Genomic DNA, 18,805 nt, shown 5'->3' with positions numbered 1-18,805 from the left:
ATTCGAAAGTTTCTTAATCACAGAAGTGGCCAGTCATTTCATTTTGACTATCCATGCAAAGAACTGTTCTGTGTATCTGACCTTGAGATGACCTTCGCCATCCCTTCCAACTTATCTAATGATTTCTTATTTTGCAGCACCTGTGCTATCACGTGTATGCTTGCCATATCACACCTCTTGTGTTGTGATGCACCTGCCGCAGTAAACAGGTATCAGAGCAATAAAAATACGGCATGCAATGACATTAAATCACAATGCTGATGTTGTGAACTACTTTTGAGGACAAAACACAGTATGCGGAAGCTCACTTACCAGAGTTGGGGTCCGAGTTGCCGTCCGCTTCAGTCCGCTTGTCCGGAGAGGCCTGGTCGTAGAATTCGTCCTGCGGCGGAACCAGAGGGAGAGGGTGTGAGATCAGGGTTCCATTGCCCAGAGGCTCGTGGTCCCCGAGACCACTATCACTGCAGCTTTCCTGGGAGCCATCGGGGAGGTGGAAAGTGACACGGCGCTGGGACTACAAAGAAGAGCACAGGATACGCTCGTTAGTGCTCTTCCGTTAGTTTTTCACTTTTTTTTAAATTATAGGTTCTAGCAAGGAGAGTTATAATTAGAGCACCCAGGGTAATAGCACGGTTATCTGCAAGAGGGGTGCTGTTAGTGGATAATACGGGTGTCAGAGACCCCAATGTAAGTGGGACAATGCCCCCCCGTTTCCTTTTTTTGGTAGAAAAAACAGTCATAATTTGGGAGGAGTGAGCCCATTTCAGTCCTGGGCTTCGGTGCCACTGCACCCACTGCACCTTTGATAACAACACCCCTCTGGGGGTTTCAAGGCCGTAGTTGATATTAAAAAAGTTCACAGGTCCATGGGCAGCGTGTAGCCTTCCATGACTGGGTGCCACAGTTTATATTTTTCCTTCCACACATACTTTACGGGTGAAGGCATGGTCGGGAATTATACTGATTTATGGGAAATATCAAAGGCTTGACAAGAAAGCCAGCAGTGAACTTGCATCGCATTCACAGTTGAACCAATCAAATAGCAAGCAATTAATATAAACAACATATCCAACAAAAAACACATTTTTTTAAATGCACATCTGAGGCCATACAAGCCAAAACAGCATTTACATTTTAGAAATACAAAATGAATAGGAAAACAGCCGCATGCATGCTTGTCGAACCAAACATTTGCATCTAGTTACTCTACCAGGAACTTCTATATTATTAATTTACACACGCGACTTTGATTGGGCTGCACAGGAGCTGAAAAAATATCTTGCCAGTTCTAAGCAGTAGCCCCACCAGCAGACAGACCCGCGCTTGTAATGGCCTAAAGGCACTATTTTCCAATTGATGACCTCAGTTCGTAGCATTTCCCTACCACAGCCTCTTGAATAATACAAACATCGTATTAACATTTGACAGCAGAAGATCTATTGAAAGAGAGTAGCCCGCGCGCGTAAATCGTGGGCCAGGCATGTGCTTAAAAATAGATTTAGCGATTTCAAGCAATAGACTGCGCCAATTCCCTCCAGCTAATAACTGCCTTTGTCACTCCTTCTGCAATTGGCGATCTGTTGAATTAATTAGACCTATCGTCGTTGGCCGAAAGGCATGCATTTTGTATTTATATTTTCCAGGGGTTTATTGCTTACTATGCTTATATGCGTGATTCATGAATTGGAAAATCCCAGCAGATTCTGGGTGCAGGCGAGCGTGAAAAGCAGCGGTATATCTTCCACAGAGATTCTTTTTTCCACGACCCAAAGACATATCATTTTTTGCATATTTTCACATTCAAAAAGCACATATTGTAATGTTGTTATGCTGACGCTTTCTGCTTGTTGGTACATATTTACGTGCTGTTCGTTTTTCAATGCTCAGTAGAGCGACTGGGCATCGGGGGTGCTTTCCGATCAATAAACGGCGGTGTCATTCCGATAAGTTGTTCATTTTTTCATTTTTACGTGCTAGCCTTTGTTGTTTTTTGCCATGGAATCACAACATCCTTCTCTTTCACTCCTCGTGCGTGGCTGTTCCAGTGGATAATGGAGCATGGGAGAGCAACTGAAAATGTAACCCTTAAACTGCTGAGATGACTGACAATTTTGAGAATATGGTGCAATATTACCGTGAAACAAAGGGGTTGGGGCATAAGGCCATACTATAACCCTGAATGCAGGCGTGCAGTTCCAGCACATTAGTGTTCCTTTTTCACCTTACCATATAGGCACATGTGAATATCTATTGCCCTTCCACAGTTCCTTACGGAACATATACAGGAACCAAATGTATTCATAAACTTATGCATAATGGACCCCATCAATATGCTGACGGCCATCTCGTACCCCTATTCTAAAGAATGTACAATGTCTCTGGCACAGAGCCAGGCACCATGTATTGTGGGTGCAGACTACTTCTGCACCAGAGAACCCTGCATTGCGTAGGTGAACAGCCTTTACAACGCAGCTGTTACACCGCCGTGCCATTACAACGCGGTCTTTTCAACTCAAGTCGTTACCACGACTTGCGCTGGAGGGTGATGCAGGACAAGGAATTATTTAATTTACTATCCAACACCTTCCCTACTGTACGTAGGCTGGTGTTGGAATAGTAAATAAAAAAATTCCTAAGTCCGCACCCCCTCCAACGCAAGTCGTGGTAACGACTTGCGTTGAAAAAACCGTGTTGTAACGGCACGCGATGTAAATGTACGCGTTGTAAAGCCGTACATCCCATTGCGTACTATGGGCATCATTCTGCTGCCAGGCGGCCAGACTGCTGACCGCTATTGCAGCTGTCAAGAGACCACCGACAAGCATGTGGGCGCTCTGATCACCGTTTTACAATGTGACTACCAGGCTGGCAGTTGCAGACTCGTTACGGGCATGCTGCGGCTTTGGTAAAGGGCCGCAGCACATGCAGACTCCCTACAGCACCTTCTGCACGTCCATGCACCATGTGCCACGAACCATGTTGTGCATGGCACATGGTGCACAGAGGTGAGTGGGGGCACTACATTTGCCCCAAGGCATACTTTTCAGTGGCCGAAAATGGGCGTTGGCCCTGTTTGTGGCCCTCCATATCCCTTTACGACAACCTTTTTTATGCCAGTGTTCCTGCCATGATGAGGCTGTCAGAAAGGGGCATTGGAATCACAATGGCGTGCCTGCCCCGGCACCACCGCCATTGCAGGACGCTGCTCCAACCACCGCCCTATCGGGATCTATAATCCTGGCTGAGTTGGCAATCTTGTGTTCGACAGATTAGGGTCCGACCGCCAGCATCATAATGCGGCAGTCGGTCCGATGGGATGTTGGTGCTCGGCCTGCCACTGATGGCCTGTCAGTGATCCGACCGTCCGACATCCTAATCAGGCCCTATGAATGAGTTCTCACAAGGGTAGGTGTGGTGGAATATTTAAAACAGGCTCAGGGCCACACCTCAAAGGTGGTTAACTCTGCACAGCGTGATCGAGTAGCTGGTAACACCCACAGTCTGTTGAGGGTTTTCATACAGTAGAGCATTCACACCGAAAAAAGATCTGTCCTGCCAACATGTTGGGGTACTGCTTATGTGATGTGGCACTCCTGGTTGCTCTGAGTGGGCGTCTTGGATACCTTCTGTGTTCTCCACAGATTGGCACAGTATGTAATGCAGCAAACAGTGGATTATGGGGCATATTACTAAGCAATGGCGATAATTATCGCTATTGCTTGGTTAGAGACAAAAATTTACAGCTGAGCTGCGGCGATTTTTATCGCAGATAAACCTTGGTATTACCAAGGTTTATCGCAAATGCGATAAAAATCGGCCGCAATGCATGAATATCGCTGAAAAGTCAGCGATATTCATGCATTACCGAGCTAATGCTCTTAGCCATGTTATCCACCTCCCATTGGATAACATGGCTAAGAACTGCTCAGGGCAGGTGTTAGCTTTTGGAGATATTTGCGCTTAGCGCGAATATCTCCAAAAGTTGGTAATAGGAGATAGCGATATTAGCGACTGTTTCCAGTCGCTAACATCTTGGCACGCCCACTTTGCATGTCATTAGTGATAAATATCACTGACATGCAAAGTGGGGCCCAAGATGGTCGCTATCTCCTACTATCTGTCGCTAACTGTTGTTAGGGACAGCTAGGTAATAGGGAGATAATTTTATCTCCGCTTTCTTGGCTTCTAAAGCCAAAAAAGCGGAGATAAACCCCCTTGATAATATGCCCCTCTATTTCTTTTACACTGTGTGTCATTGACCTTTTATATGTGTGGAGAACAGACAGGTTTGCTTTTGTGATAGGGTGATGATCATTTATAGCTAGCACATGTATGGTATCAGAAAAACGACTGCTACTGTAACTCAGCTACCACTGCTACTACTTCTCCTATTGCTACAACCATTACTACTACTGCAACTACATATATGTCTACTACTACTAATAGTAATTATAATAATAATAATATTGATTATTATCAGAGGAAAAAAGGGGGTAGGAGTAATGAAGATTAGAAACTTTAACAACAAAAGAGATGTTGGGCACTGTTCATCAGCAAACAGCAGAGATCAAGAACATTTTTAAGGAGTTGGTGAACAGTAAAACAGGTTCTTGCAGAAAAGATGAGTGTCCTGTAATGATCCAAAATCTCCTGCCTAGCACACCAGACACTAAACACATAGCTTATTGGGGAAAATAAACTAATGCCACCTACAGGTGTAAAAGATGGTAGGATGGCTCAGCAAATTGAACATTTGTAGCTGTCATATGTGGTTATGCAAAGGTGACAAGTACGAATACCAGGATAGCAACCTAGCCTTGTATCAGTCCTAGTGTTGGTAAATTGAATACCAGTAAAGTCAGAAATTGGATTATCAATTTGAGAGGGGGCGACCACCACCAACGTAATAAAAGTCATTTGGTTAGGTCAAAACACAATTCTGAGGAAATCTGTGCTCAACTGCTTGAAGCTACAGCACAAGCCGTAGGCATATCCCAAAAAGGGTGTTTGAGCTGTAGCTGGGGCCTACACAGTGAAATTACATTCAGGCTTCCAGTCACTGCAAGATAACACTTTTTATATAATGTACCATTTATAATACATTTAGCTCATTGTGGGTATACAAGGTACAATTTAGGGGTGACTTATTAAAATATAAAAGTAGTCTTTCCTTACCATGTGCTATTGTGGAGTCTTTAAACTGCAGCTAAGCTAGCGTACAGTGGTTCTCATGGGAGCAATTTAAAAAAAAACTATTTGTGAGTAGCGCGAATGCACCCTGCAGTCCACCCATGACATTTTACTTCCATGCTGTTAGTGTATTTTCTCCTTCATTCCCTATTACCTTACAGGGAAGGCAAACAAAATAAATGGGTGAAACTATTTTTAGCAATACTATTTTAGAGCCTGGACACATGCACAGTGGAACTGAGTTGTAGTGTCACATTACACAGAGCCCAAATATTAGCAAAAATAGGACCCCCATAAAGGCAAAAAATCTGGTGTGAACTTGCAGAAAAGTTCAATTTGCTACATGTGATATCTGGTATTGTTACAACTGTCCTCCTTAGGGTGGTCTTCCCAGGGCTTTTTGCCTCCAGTTTTTTTATCATTCTTTTGTTGTCCATAGGACTCCGAGCACTTTACTACTGCTATCCAGTACTAAAGTGCTTGTGCTTCTCCCCTAAAACATGATGACATTGGTGTATACCTGACTGGCACATTTGTTGTACTGGTAGTCCCTTGTAAAGTGGTATACACAGGTCTGTATTTCATATGCTACTACAGGGCTGCAGCACTGTCTGTGACATCCACCTAAATAGTCTTTGAAACCTGTCTCAGGCCTCCCATTGCAGTTCCTGTGTGTGCAGTTTACAGCCTCAATGACTTGACATTTAAAACAGCTTGCCAGGCCTTAAACCCCCTTTTATTACATATAAGTCACCTTCAAGGTAGGCCCAGAGTAATCCTAAGGGCGGGACGCCATGTAAGTCAAAGGTAGGAAATGTACTCTTTTGTTTTTCATGTCCTGTTAGTGACAAATAGCCTATTTCGTTTTTCACTACTGTGAGCCTACCCCTTTCATCGGCCAGTATTGAAAATTCCTTAATACACTTTTAAACTGTAATTCCTGATCAGAGAGGAGTAGCTCTTTCAAGTTTGATATGTTTGGAATGGTAATGATACATCCTCCTTACTGGTGAAGTTGGATTTATCATTCCTATTTTAGAAATGCCCCTTTTAGAAAGTGGACATTCCTCAGTAATTACTGTTCTTTGTGCCCGACAGTCTGTCTCCAATACATGTCTGGACTGGGTACAAGCAAGACTTTGTGCATTCCATCTAAACAGCCACAAACACAGGAAGAGCTTGGTGTTACAGAGGACTCAATTGCATTCCGATAGCCTTCCTCAGCAGGAAGGGGGAGAGGTGTCCCACACTTACAGCTGAATGGGCAGTGTCTAGTCCTCACACAAAGCACTGATTTATGCCCCAGGGTTAGTTTGGCAGAGAGGACTGGTTTGAAAGGGATCCAAGTGCACTTCAGACAGTTCCTTTGAAGTCATCCACTACACCAAAGGCTATTTTGGGTATAAGTACTATATCTCTGACCCCCTAAAATCAGACACTTCAGGATCTTGAACTGAACCTCTATCAGCAGAGCTACCGTGCTGCTTAAAAGACTCAACTGGACTGCTTTTTTGGAAGGATTTTTTTTCTGCTGGTTGTTCTGCTGCCTGTTGCTCCATGACTCTGCTGAAAGGAGAGCTTGGCTCTGCCTTCCCTTCAAGCAATTGCCAAGAACTTTCTGGCTTGCCTCCTGTTCTTCTGAAGTCTCAGGGGCACAACATACTTCCAACTGCTAATCTACAGCTCCTGGAGCCACCTTCAACTTACTACTGACCCCCAAGAGGGGCATCTGCAGTCCTGGGCCCTTTAAGTAGTTTTTGGGACCCTGAAATCAATCTATTGAGCCATTCACAAAGGCGAATGGTCCCATTCACTCTGGGACTGCATCACTCGCTTGAAGGATCACAGCAAGCTGCCACAGTATCATCTCCATGTGGTAAGCATCGCTGACAACGAATCCCCGCCTGCTGACCATGATGCCCGGCCGACACTTCGTGGCCGCAGGATCATCGCTAGTGCTGCTCTATCTGCTACTGGCAGCCTTCTCTCCCATGAATGGCGCACCTGGCTCAGGTTGAGAAGGTAAAACTTCGGCAGGACCTGTTTGGAACTGTATGCAATCTGCACGCCATCGCGATAGGCCTGAACTTTGCATTTACCCTGGTCTATTGTGACATAAAGTAACCTTTTAGTGCTATTGATTTCTAAGAACTGTTTTTGGTTTACTCTTTAAAAATTCATATCTCAGCTAGTAATGATTGGAGCTGTGTCGTTTTGGTCCTAATTTGCTCTGATAAATATTCTTTGTTCTTCTAATCCTGCATGGAGTCTTTTTGTGGTGTATCCATTGTGTTACTGTGGGTGATGCACAAATAATTTACACATTGCCTTTGTAGATAATCTTGTCTGTTCTGTGCCAAGCTACCTGAGGGGGAGCACACTTTATCTTATTGTGTACCTACCTTACACTGGCCAGAGTGGTGGGTCGTGCCTGGCCTGGGTGTATACCTCAGCCAATCAGGAATCCCACTTTTAACAGTTTTGATCACCACAAAGCACAATTGGAAAGAGTATGCAAAAGGTGTTAATGTTATTTTTCGAATAGCAATCTGGCATCTGCAAGGAACACCAAGAATAGAGTAGTAAGAACCAGACAGTCTGAGGAATCCAAAAAAGATTCCAACCTTCCTGGAGAAGTTGCACTATATTGCAGCCCAAACTTAAGTTCCTCTAAATAGATAAAATGAATGGTAATGATTTGCTTCTAGATAAATGAAACATCTTTATTTCCACTGTTCCAAAAACAGTCAAAGGGAACTATGGAATATATTGAGCAACACACTCTGCCCTGGTAAAAGGATGAAGCCGTACCATAAATGATAGATGAAAGATGTGAATGAAATTTGAAGTATGTCTAACACAGTAAGGAACAAGAGGAGATATTGCATTATATAGCAGTGTGGGGATGCAAGTAATTCCCTTGGCTTTATGAAGCACAGTATGAAACTGATAGAAACAATTCTAATGCTGAAGATCATTTGCTGGCACTTGGGATGTTTCATGGAATGGAAGAGAGGCTGTGTTCCCTCAGAAAGAATGTACCTATATCAAAAGAGTGAAACTAAAGAAAAAGTCAGTCCAAATTCACCACAGAAAGGATCCCCTTAATAATTACATTTCTACCTACAGTTCTTCCCCTGTTTCTTCAGTAGGATGTTTCTGACATATGATTGATTTCCATGCATGAATCCTTTATGTTGCTGCTGTACCATTTTGCACTCAAAGACCAGTTTACTGATTGCTGAATAGATAAGCCTACAAAACATGATCCACAATCAGTGTATGGGTTCTACCAAGAGTGTTTGTTTTTTTCTTTTTCACAACATAGGCTGACATACTTTTTGTTCACAAATCATATCCTTTTACACCTTCCCCATTTTTCAGTTTCATGTTTCATAGTGTTAAGCCTAGGACCAGTCTTCACCCCTTTATCATTTGAGGAATTAATTGTCTGTGAATCAAGTACAATTACTGTCTCTTGTACGCACAGTTGATAAACTATCATTGATGTGAACAGTTTATTTTGTCCTGTTTCTTGGTCAATTGACCAGAAACAATTTCATTCATAAGGTCTTGATATAAATATTTTCATACAACTATCTAATATTCCTTTTAGGGATTGCAAACGTTTGCTTGCAAGACAACATATAAGTAAATGTTGCTGTGATAGTTCTACAATGTTTCTAAACAACAGCAGTCATTTCTTATTTATTACCACAAATACAATTTCATTTAGCTGTCAGTAAATATATCCTCCACAACTGCAGTAACATCATACTAGTTCAGGAAAGTCCCAGACAGACATCAATATATTCAACATCCCCACATATAAATGCTTTAATCATTCATAGACTTATAATATCTTTCTAAACCAGTTGTGGCTCCAAAGTGTTATTTTATTCAGAGAGAATAGAGATGTGGTACTATACATTATTAATCAATATATGACAGCCTTTTTTTAAAGACCAAACTGCCATAGGTTTGATTTGCATACACACCACATTATATTTTCAATGTCTGTCTCTTTTGTTGTAAAGTCTCAATGCTGCTTCTGTACCGTTCATGACTCACAAATGTTCATTCATTATCTGATTATACGTATTCTGCCCTAGATAGACAAAAACATGTTACAGCTTTTTGAAAGAACTTTTATCAGACTGTGCCCAGTTCACAAATCATGTATGCTTGTCTGCGTTAAGCACAGCTGTGCAGATTACTTAATTTGCAAGGACAACGCCTGATCCTTTGTAAACAAATGTCTCCCTGGAGCAAGTTTGTAGCTCTCTTGGCTAGACATACAACAGTGGTGGATGAACTTTTTTTGGGAAAACTTTGTGTAGATTTGCCAAACAGCGCCAAATTTATTAGCAAAACATAAAACGTTAGTAGTTTTCAAATACTGTAAACGAGTACATTTACTCAAAATTGTAAACGTACTAGTGTACGAAACCATTGTGAAATGGACCCAAAGGGGAATATTTACTAGAATAGTGGTGCGTTCCTATTCTTCCCCCCTTTTGGCAGCATAGCGCCAATGCAGAAACCCTTGCACCATGGTACAAAGGTGCCTTTGTTGTAGAAAGGATTTCTTTTGTGCAGGAAGGGAAACCTTCCAGAACAAAAAATATCGATAGAAGCATTTTCCTCTTTCTATGGTGATGCATTTTGCAGCACCCATAAAAAAAGGAAAATGCAGCACACATAGAAAGAAAAAAAAACGAGGACAAATCAAGATATTTCTGCTTGCAATGCCGGCTAAGTCGCCTAGTCATTCCAGCTGGCTTCCAAGGGGCTCAAGGAGCCTGTCGGCCAGTGGGAAACGGCACGTAATCTCAAAGGGTGGGCCTTTCTGCCCTTGAGATAATGATGCACGGTTTTCGGCACGATTTCCATGCCGGCCTGTCCGACATGGAAACCAAGGTGGAAACCGCGTTTGTGGGCACCCAGCAGGGCCCTCTTGGGTGTGCAGTTATGCTGCCCCCCTGTGGATCACTGCACCCTGTGGCAGGCACCTCAAGGTGCCTGCCATAGTGTGCAGGGATGAACTGCACTTCTCATTTCTCATTTCCCTAAAGTTTACAGCCATGGTGCATGCTCTCATAGGGAAATGTAGGAATGCTACCTACCAATGTTCGGTCGCATCCTAATTAGGCGGTCAGGACCGCCGGCCAGGACCGCCGGCCAGAGGTCTGTCTGGGCGGACTCAAGTCTGCTCGATATCACAATTAGCCCATATATGTCATACTACACATATTTACATCACCAATGTTATTATTTTTTTCACCCTATTCAACATCTCTAAATAGAGATAGAATTTAGTTCAATTGTTAATATTTGTTTTTCCCTTTAACCTAAGAGTACATATTTCTAAATGTATACAGCTTTTTGGTCAGTGTCATGTGAATTACTGAGAAAAGTGATTGATGAATATGACATTTCCGTTAACAAGTTTAATAAATTAAAAAAGCAAATGGCCTGTTTAGCAACAACATTGTATGATTTACGTGCCATGCATGCAACTAGATTGCTCTGTTACTTACAGGCATCATATATATACATTTCACTTAACAGTTGTAATGAGTGCTACTGAAGTGTTCATGTCTAATTAGAAACATTTGGCATGGAGCCTCTCAGAAATACCCTATTATGTCTAGTATATTGCTGATTGTTATTTCTTATAACAGTTTAATAGTAGTTTAATCCATTATTTGCAAGATTTGCCTCGCTAATACCATATACAGTTGTTTCATTACTCGCAATTATTGCAATCACTGTTCATAATCAAAAAGTGTGTTGTTGGATGACACAAAACAGTGATTTTCCTACCATGGTACCGAGCAAATTCTATGCTCAACACATACATTAATAATTCATGTGTGTGTATTCGTGTGTGTGTGTGTATAGATGCAATGTTCTCTTTATGAATTCCCTGCTGAAGGTCATATTGGCAGAGAAATGTATTACCACATAAAGTAAACGCTATTGGACGTGAATGCTATTGCACAGAAGAACAGTATCTTTAGAAATGATGTCAGCTTAAATATTACCCATATTACAACTTTGCTGCAAGTCATATGATATGAAATGCTTTCTGTTTCTAGGGTGATGACAGTTTCTTGAGGATCCAAGAACAACTTTGAAAACACATCCCCAAACATAATTTGTTGAGTTGAGTGACATTGATGGTGTCACGCTAAACGCATGTATGCCACATGGATGGTGCCATGCTAAACGTATATATGTCACATGGATAGTGCCATGCTAAATGTATATATTTCAAATGGGTGGCACCATGTTAAATATCTGTATGTCACATGGTACTGTGCTAATTGTCGGTCTTTCACATGGATTTTGCCATGCTAAATATGTGTATATCACATGATGGTGTCATGCTAAACGTTTTCATGTCACATGGATGGTGCCATGCTAAGTGTGTTCATATCACATGGATTAGTACCTTGGTAAATGTGCGCATGTGACATGGATGGTGCCATGTTAAACGTATGTATGTCACATGGATGGTGCCATGTTAAACATGTGCATGTCACATGGTGCTGTGCTAAATTTCTCTATGTCACATGGATAGGGCAATGCTAAACATGTGTATGTGACATGGATGGTGCCATGCTAAATGTGTTTATGTCAAATGGATGGTGCCATGCTAAGCGTGTTCATGCCACATGTTACAGGCTCAGAACATTATCATCACATCATGCCTGAGTTGAAGTCACTGAGGAACGTTGCTATTATCAAGGTTTATCTCCTAAGCGATAAAAATCGGCCGAAATGCATGAAAATCACTGAAAAGTCAGCGATATTCATGCATTACCGAGCTAATGCTCTTAGCCATGTTATCCACCTACCATTGGATAACATGGCTAAGAACTTCTCTGGGGCAGGTGTTAGCTTTTGGAGATAATCGCGCTTAGCGAGAATATCTCAAAAAGTTGGTAAAAAGAGATAGCGATGTTAGCGACTGTTTCCAGTCGCTAACATCTTGGCACGCCCACTTTGCATGTCATGAGTGATAAATATCACTGACATGCAAAGCGGGGCCCAAGATGGTCGCTATCTCCTACTAGCTGTCGCTAACTGGTGTTAGCGACAGCTAGGTAATAGGGAGATCATTTTATCTCTGCTTTCTTGGCTTTTAAAGCCAAAAAAGCGGAGATAAACCCCCTTGATAATATGACCCTTAGTTGGCTCCCGTATTAGGCTAGGATACATCTAATAATTGCATGCATGACCTACAAAGCTTTACACTTCAACACCCCAATATATCTTGTGCAAAAATGTGAGCTCTCTGGGGACTCCAGATCCTCTAGAGGCTCCAATACTTTACTGCTCAAGCCACAGAAATTCCATAAAAAGAAAACCTACAATTGAGTATTCTCGGGTATTGCACCAAGAATAATTCCATGGCTTCCTTCAAATGGGAAGTTAAAGAGTTTCTGCTGAAGACATTTCTGGGCTGGATCCCCAGTCAACCTAGGACTCACTATTTTACACTTGTGTTTATTGAACTGTTATGATGGTTATGATCTGTTGTGTTAGTTTCTTGTTCGGTTGTGCTATTGTTTCCACTTCCTGTACCTTTGTAACTGTCAATCTGTAAAGTGCTCTGATACTCCATGTGGTCTTGTTCACGCTATATAAAACTTTAAAATAAATAAACCTGGATGATGCAGTGCTAAATGTGCATATGTCAAATGGATAGAGCTATGTTTAATGTGTGTATTTTCTGTTGAGTGAGAACAATTTCACCAAAGCCATGCACTAGCTGAGCTGATATGCTGCTAGAGTCCAGAACATATTGATGTTACTCATTTTCTAGGAACTTTGGAAACATTGCTATGCAGTAGATTTAGCAGCAAGCCCTAAAACTCTGAATAATGTGTGGGATATCTCAGGGCAACACAGAGTAAGTGAAAAGAAAGATAACAATAAATTCTACTGTCGAACTATGACTTTGATACATATTTGTTCGTGCTATTTTGCATGATTTTCTGTACAAAGACTAGTTGAATCTCATGATGCACTCGTCACTTTCACTTAAAGGGGTTGCTTTCTACAGCAAACTATTTTGGTAGCACTGAAATACCACACGTATCTTTGAGGTTATTGCATTTTTCTTATTGTGATGATTCGGTCATAAAGGTGCAGGCCAGGATATGTTGAATGCACTAATCCATCACTAAAGCAGGAGGCATTTTTTTGAAGATGTCCTCAGGCATGCACATAAAAAGTGCTGGCATTTAAACATAGCACTGTAAATACTCTTCGACCTGTGACACTTTATAGAGTGGTTACGACTGAAATCATACCATGACAATATTGAAAGACACATCTACATGTCGCAACACACAGTATTACATTACTGCTGTGCAGACATTGGGTGGTGGTGCTGGTCTTTCTATTGTTAAATATGTTTATTACAGCTTCCTTTATCACTGTGGATGTGCTCTGTACAGAGCAAACTGGATATGCTGGATAGCCTCGAATAATCTTAGCTTTAACCGAGGGGGAACAAGCCACCCTGTTCGCTTACCTCCATTTTAGGGCTTGTCATCTCAACTTCTCTACTCCTATGTTTCATCTCTTCCTGTCAATACTGGGTGCTAGGGGCCTTCCAAGGTGAAGGGTCAGGGATCACCTGCAGGAGGACTGGACTCATTGAGGGGAGGGGTGGAAGGTTTATATGCCTGCGTGATCCTGTGCAGCACCCTCCTTCTCTGAGCATTGCCTGACACAGGACAACATTGTGCACTGGATGCAATGATTTCCTACCCATTGTGTCCCCTTCTGTAGCTAGGTCGATGGATGACCAGTTGGCACTTTGATGTGGGCTTGGAGCTGGTTGGAGAGTTAGACTATCATGAAGGCAGTTTCTCTCTTTAGCGCTACCCCCTTTAACTCGCATCTGAAGTATTACTTTAGACGGGGATTTTGTGTTTAGGTTAAGTCACAGGGGTATGCAGCGTTTAGAACGCAAGCATTACCATGGAATACCTTTACAACGCGGGCGTAACAACGAAAGTTGTTACCACGCATTGCACTGGGGGGCGCTCAAGGATAGTAAATGATTTAATTTACTATCCCAACACCTTCCCTACTATCCACGGGGACTGGTGTTGGAATAGTAAATTAAATTAATCAATTTTGCGCCCCCCAGCGCAATGCGTGGTAACAACTTTCGTTGTTACGAACGCGTTGTAAAGGTACGCGTTGTCAATGTATGCGTTCTAATGTCTTACATCCATTGAAGGATGCGTACTATTCACATTTGTACATAACAGTTGGTGATCCGTCTACTTTTTGTAAATTGTGCAACGACTTGCAAAAATTGTCATGTTGTTCACATGCTTAATCCAATGTTTCTCTATTAACATTGAAGTGTGTTGCATCACATATTCTTCTTCTCTACACTGTTAAACTGTCTCAACTGCAACGCACTTTAATGATTTGAAAATTGAAAATTGGAAATCATAAAGTAGACCTTATTAAAGACCAACAGTTGTTGTCTCAGTCATTTTGGATATTCCTGGTGCTGATTATTATTATTATTTCGCCTTGTAAAGTGTTCAGCTACCCCAGAGGGATTATCCGGCGCTAAACCAAAGTAGGGTGAATCAGCCCCCATGTTTAAAACAGCCAAGTCTTTAAGTTATGAGGGCGGTACAACTACTCAGAGATTCTTGGTGGTCATTCCATAGCTTCTGGCCTAGGTATGTGAAAGACTGCACACTAGATGGATTCTAGACACACTACAGAGAGACTGGTTGTATGAATGAAGCATACACGTAAACTGATGGGGCACCACCAGATCTTGAAAATATTGTAGGCCTGTCTCAGATCTAATCTTGTGCATGTAGTACCAGGCTTTGAACAGTAATTTATTATCCACTGTGGAGCTGATGCAGAAGATTCGACACTGAAGCACACTTCGGAAGGTGATAGAGTAGCCTGGCTGCAGCATTCCGGACTATTTGCACATACATTAGACGATGCAAGTGTGGCACCTAATGACAATGGCAAGAAATTTGCATATCATGATTAAATTAAGATTGACTTTGCCTATTTTCCTTGGCTTGCACAAGCTTACTGTTTGATAGTACTGTAAGTAGAGGTTGTTACTTTGAACCATATATTTGACCTTAGAATGAAAGGTGGAGTCACCTCACTTACATTTCAGCATAAGTCCTTTGTTTCCATGGAAGTCTCACTGCTAGATGATTGTCCACATAGCTTTTTTACCACAGACCATGCCTGACATTGAAAAGTATTCGGACTATACATTTTCTTCTTACACCACAGCCCCAGCACATGGGAAGTAGGGAATATTAGAAATGCAAGGTAATTATTGCATTATGAGTACTCATGACATTTTGAAGTGAATTCATACTTTGTGTGAACAATATTTAGTTCATGCAAACTAATTACAGTTACGTTTTTGACATTATGGAACTAAACCAAATACAAAAATATAAGAAATATTATGCTTGGCAAATTAAACTGAAGAGGTAAATAGGATGATGGATGAATCCAGTTAAGTGTAATTGGAGGCACACAGTAATCAGGCACAGGATGCTCAACGACTTGACTTCCCACACGACCTGAAATTTCCTTTCATGTCCTTATGATACTTAATGTATTTATTTTATTCCAATGCATTTCACTTTGACAATAAATGACACTCTTTTACCCTTGGATATATGGTTACAGACAATTACCAGTTTTTTTTTTACAAAGCGCTTAAACCAACAATTGCCGTTGTAGAGCATATGTGGAGGTGGGGGCGTACCAATCGTTGAAGAGGACTAAGGGTTCTTTCATGCACGATGCTACATAATCCGACAAAGAAAGTGCTTAATTGTTTCTAAAAAAGGAAAAATCTTAAGGGGAAGGCCTCCACAAATACCCGTCCGAAAGGATCCACTTCAAAATCAATTGAATGTATGAGTCAGAGTGGTCAGCATGGCAGCTGTAGAAGATCCCATGTTCTTCAATAGATTGTAGGCTGGAAGTAGGGCTGGATTAACCATTAAGCAAAACAAGCACGTGCTTAGGGCATCAAGGGAAGGGGGTCAACACAGAATTTTTCCATTGCCAGATTTACCACGGACCATATGCTGCAAAGCAACAAATTGTGCTGCTGAACCTATAAATAAAGTGGAAGTATACAAAAATAAACATAATTTTCCATCTTACTGTAAGTTTTAATTTCGAAAAATAAAATTGTATTTAGGGGTTTATATATTTAAATATATATATTTATGGGGGGGCACCAAAATCTTTTAAGTGCTCTTGGCCTCTAAAGGTCCTAACTCGGCCCTGGCTAAAAAGACTTTGGAGAGGTCACATGGTGCACAGGTATAAACAGGCTAGGCTGTAATGCTAATTGTTTTGAAGTGGGCTTTCTATTTGATGGGCAGCGAGTGCAATGTTCTGAGGTGCGGTGATGTGAAATATCAAAAGATAAATGTAAATGACCGGAAAATATTTATTTTGCTTTCTTTTAGCACACTAATCTAAGCGCAGACACAGAATATAGTGATGAACTTGTAAACCGGCTGAGAAATGCAAGTGATTTTGTTTTTAAAAACACAACTTTAATGCAGAATGTGCAATTATATGAACTACTTAGTATGTTTTATCCAACACGACAAGGAGTTCTTACTAATCGTGTAATTTTATTTATATGAAATCATTTGCTTAATTGCGCAATCACTTGGAAACCTTCATACCTATTGCTTGCCGTCACATATATCTGAAATAAAACTTAACATAGACCCCTTTTAGAATATTCCACATGAAAGAGACGAGCTATCTGTTCAGTCTCTTGAGCAGCTGGGACTCACAAAAAACATCACGGGCAGTAATACTTTTCTGTTATCTTTTTTTCCTTAAATTGGGCAACTAAAGCTTAATTTGATTATTTAGTGGATGCCGTCTGCTGCCATCCCCTGGTACTTCCAGCGATAACCATACAGTCCATGGCTGGAAGGATCGGGTAACACCACTTAGAGCTGATTTAAGGGGCCCTCTGTGAGAGCTGGGGCCCAGGAGGGGTTAACTCTTGCATCCACTCCCTACCACACAAAATATGCCACCATCACCACTCTAACTCAGACATCGCTCAGGGTGGTCTATTGTTGTAGCAGGCAGAGTCCCATATTGCCATCATTTATTTGAGAATCACAGAAGTACAGAATAATTGGAACTTGAAATACTTGCAAAAGAACTCCTTCAGATTGAGGAAACTATGGAAAAGTAACATTTCGAATGTGTTTTTCAACCAAGACGTGAGAAGCGTCACTTTAATTTGTTTTCGTATTGTTAATGGAGCATGCATTTGAAGAAAAGAAAATAAAGTAAGTGCATTTGTCATGGTTATGCAGCAAATCCTTAATTATGCAGAAGACGATTGTCTTACCATTACTTGTTTTTATCTATGCTTAGTTATTGCTTACTTATTGTTGTTTAAGACTTTCTTGCTGTCATACTGTTCTAAAACTAAATTCTAGTATTCTGATATTCTAAGAAGTGTTTTGAGAATCCTCCTTTGAGCAGTTACTCCTTCAATGCTGTGTGGATAGGACGTTCTTTGTATCCTGAACTACTTGAAGACTAAATGTTTCATCTATCAACTATCTACTGGTGTGTCCTACTTCATTACAACGACGTGGCTGCCAAATTGCATAATGTCAGTGACTGTAGGTTTCCCACAAATAAGTACATCACTAACCTCTAATATTTATGTGTCATTAGGTGGTACTCCTGAAGTTGTAAAGTGCAAGGATAGTCATTTATTTTTGAGCAAACACTGAAATTCAACTAAACACGATAAACAATGGCCAGACATGGAAATGCTTTCTTTACTGTTTGTAATTTGTTTCTTTAATAATGATATAAAGACAGCAACGTTGCATTCTTTGCATCACTACAGTAAAGAACACACCTACTGCTATGACATTTTGGGGTTTCCTCATATACATTGGGCATAATAAAAACAAGGCTGTTCATTTGAGGACGAACACTAAACTTTCTGCTACTATGTGAACATAAAATGCATTCTGGGGAAGAATGTGCAGAGGAAAGGCCGATTGTGCCAATATCAACTCTGAGGACTTTGTCATTGCTTTCAACTGCTTGATCAGCTCAATATCTCATATTGACAGATACTATCCGATTATACATTACAGGGTCAAAGGCTGTCTGGGGCAAAACCCGGAAAGTGCCAGACAGATAGCTGCATTTACAAAATCTAATATCAAAGCGAAGCAAATTTTTACATAGCAATTGTAGTGAAACCCCAAAACAAAGTGCAAAAGATTTTCACCGGGGAAAAACTATGGTTAAAAGGACACATTAATGGATACATAAAACTTGCAATGCAGTGACCTTCTTGGTATGACTTCCCCATTAACAGATATTAACACGTGTCTTCTTTCAAACTGAATCGGAGCTCTGAAGCTTTCTCTGACAGTGCAACCTCACTCAACACTTCTGTTTTGCTAAGGTGTTTTATTTTCATATGGCTGAGATACCCGCCACCCCCTCTCAACACAATCCCCAAGGATGGGAAACCGGAAACGGTTCTGAACTTTTGGAAGGC

General features: G+C 41.2%; 1 protein-coding gene across 1 annotated transcript in view; it reads right to left on the bottom strand.

The window, feature by feature from the left end:
* Nucleotides 1-18,805, bottom strand: part of LOC147698257 (uncharacterized) — a 955,135-nt gene that overhangs the window by 919,042 nt on the left and 17,288 nt on the right. The window contains exons 2-3 of the mRNA XM_086936205.1: nucleotides 7,593-7,746; nucleotides 313-514 (exon numbers count right to left, since the gene is read on the bottom strand). Coding sequence (XP_086792331.1) covers nucleotides 313-514; nucleotides 7,593-7,746 — 356 coding nt within the window. The remainder of the gene's footprint in view (nucleotides 1-312; nucleotides 515-7,592; nucleotides 7,747-18,805) is intronic.

This window comes from Lissotriton vulgaris, chromosome 8 (assembly GCF_964263255.1).
Source record: "Lissotriton vulgaris chromosome 8, aLisVul1.2, whole genome shotgun sequence".
Taxonomy (NCBI): Eukaryota; Metazoa; Chordata; class Amphibia; order Caudata; family Salamandridae; genus Lissotriton; species Lissotriton vulgaris.
Note: the sequence above shows the minus strand (reverse complement) of the source record. Positions and strands in the feature narration are given on the sequence as shown.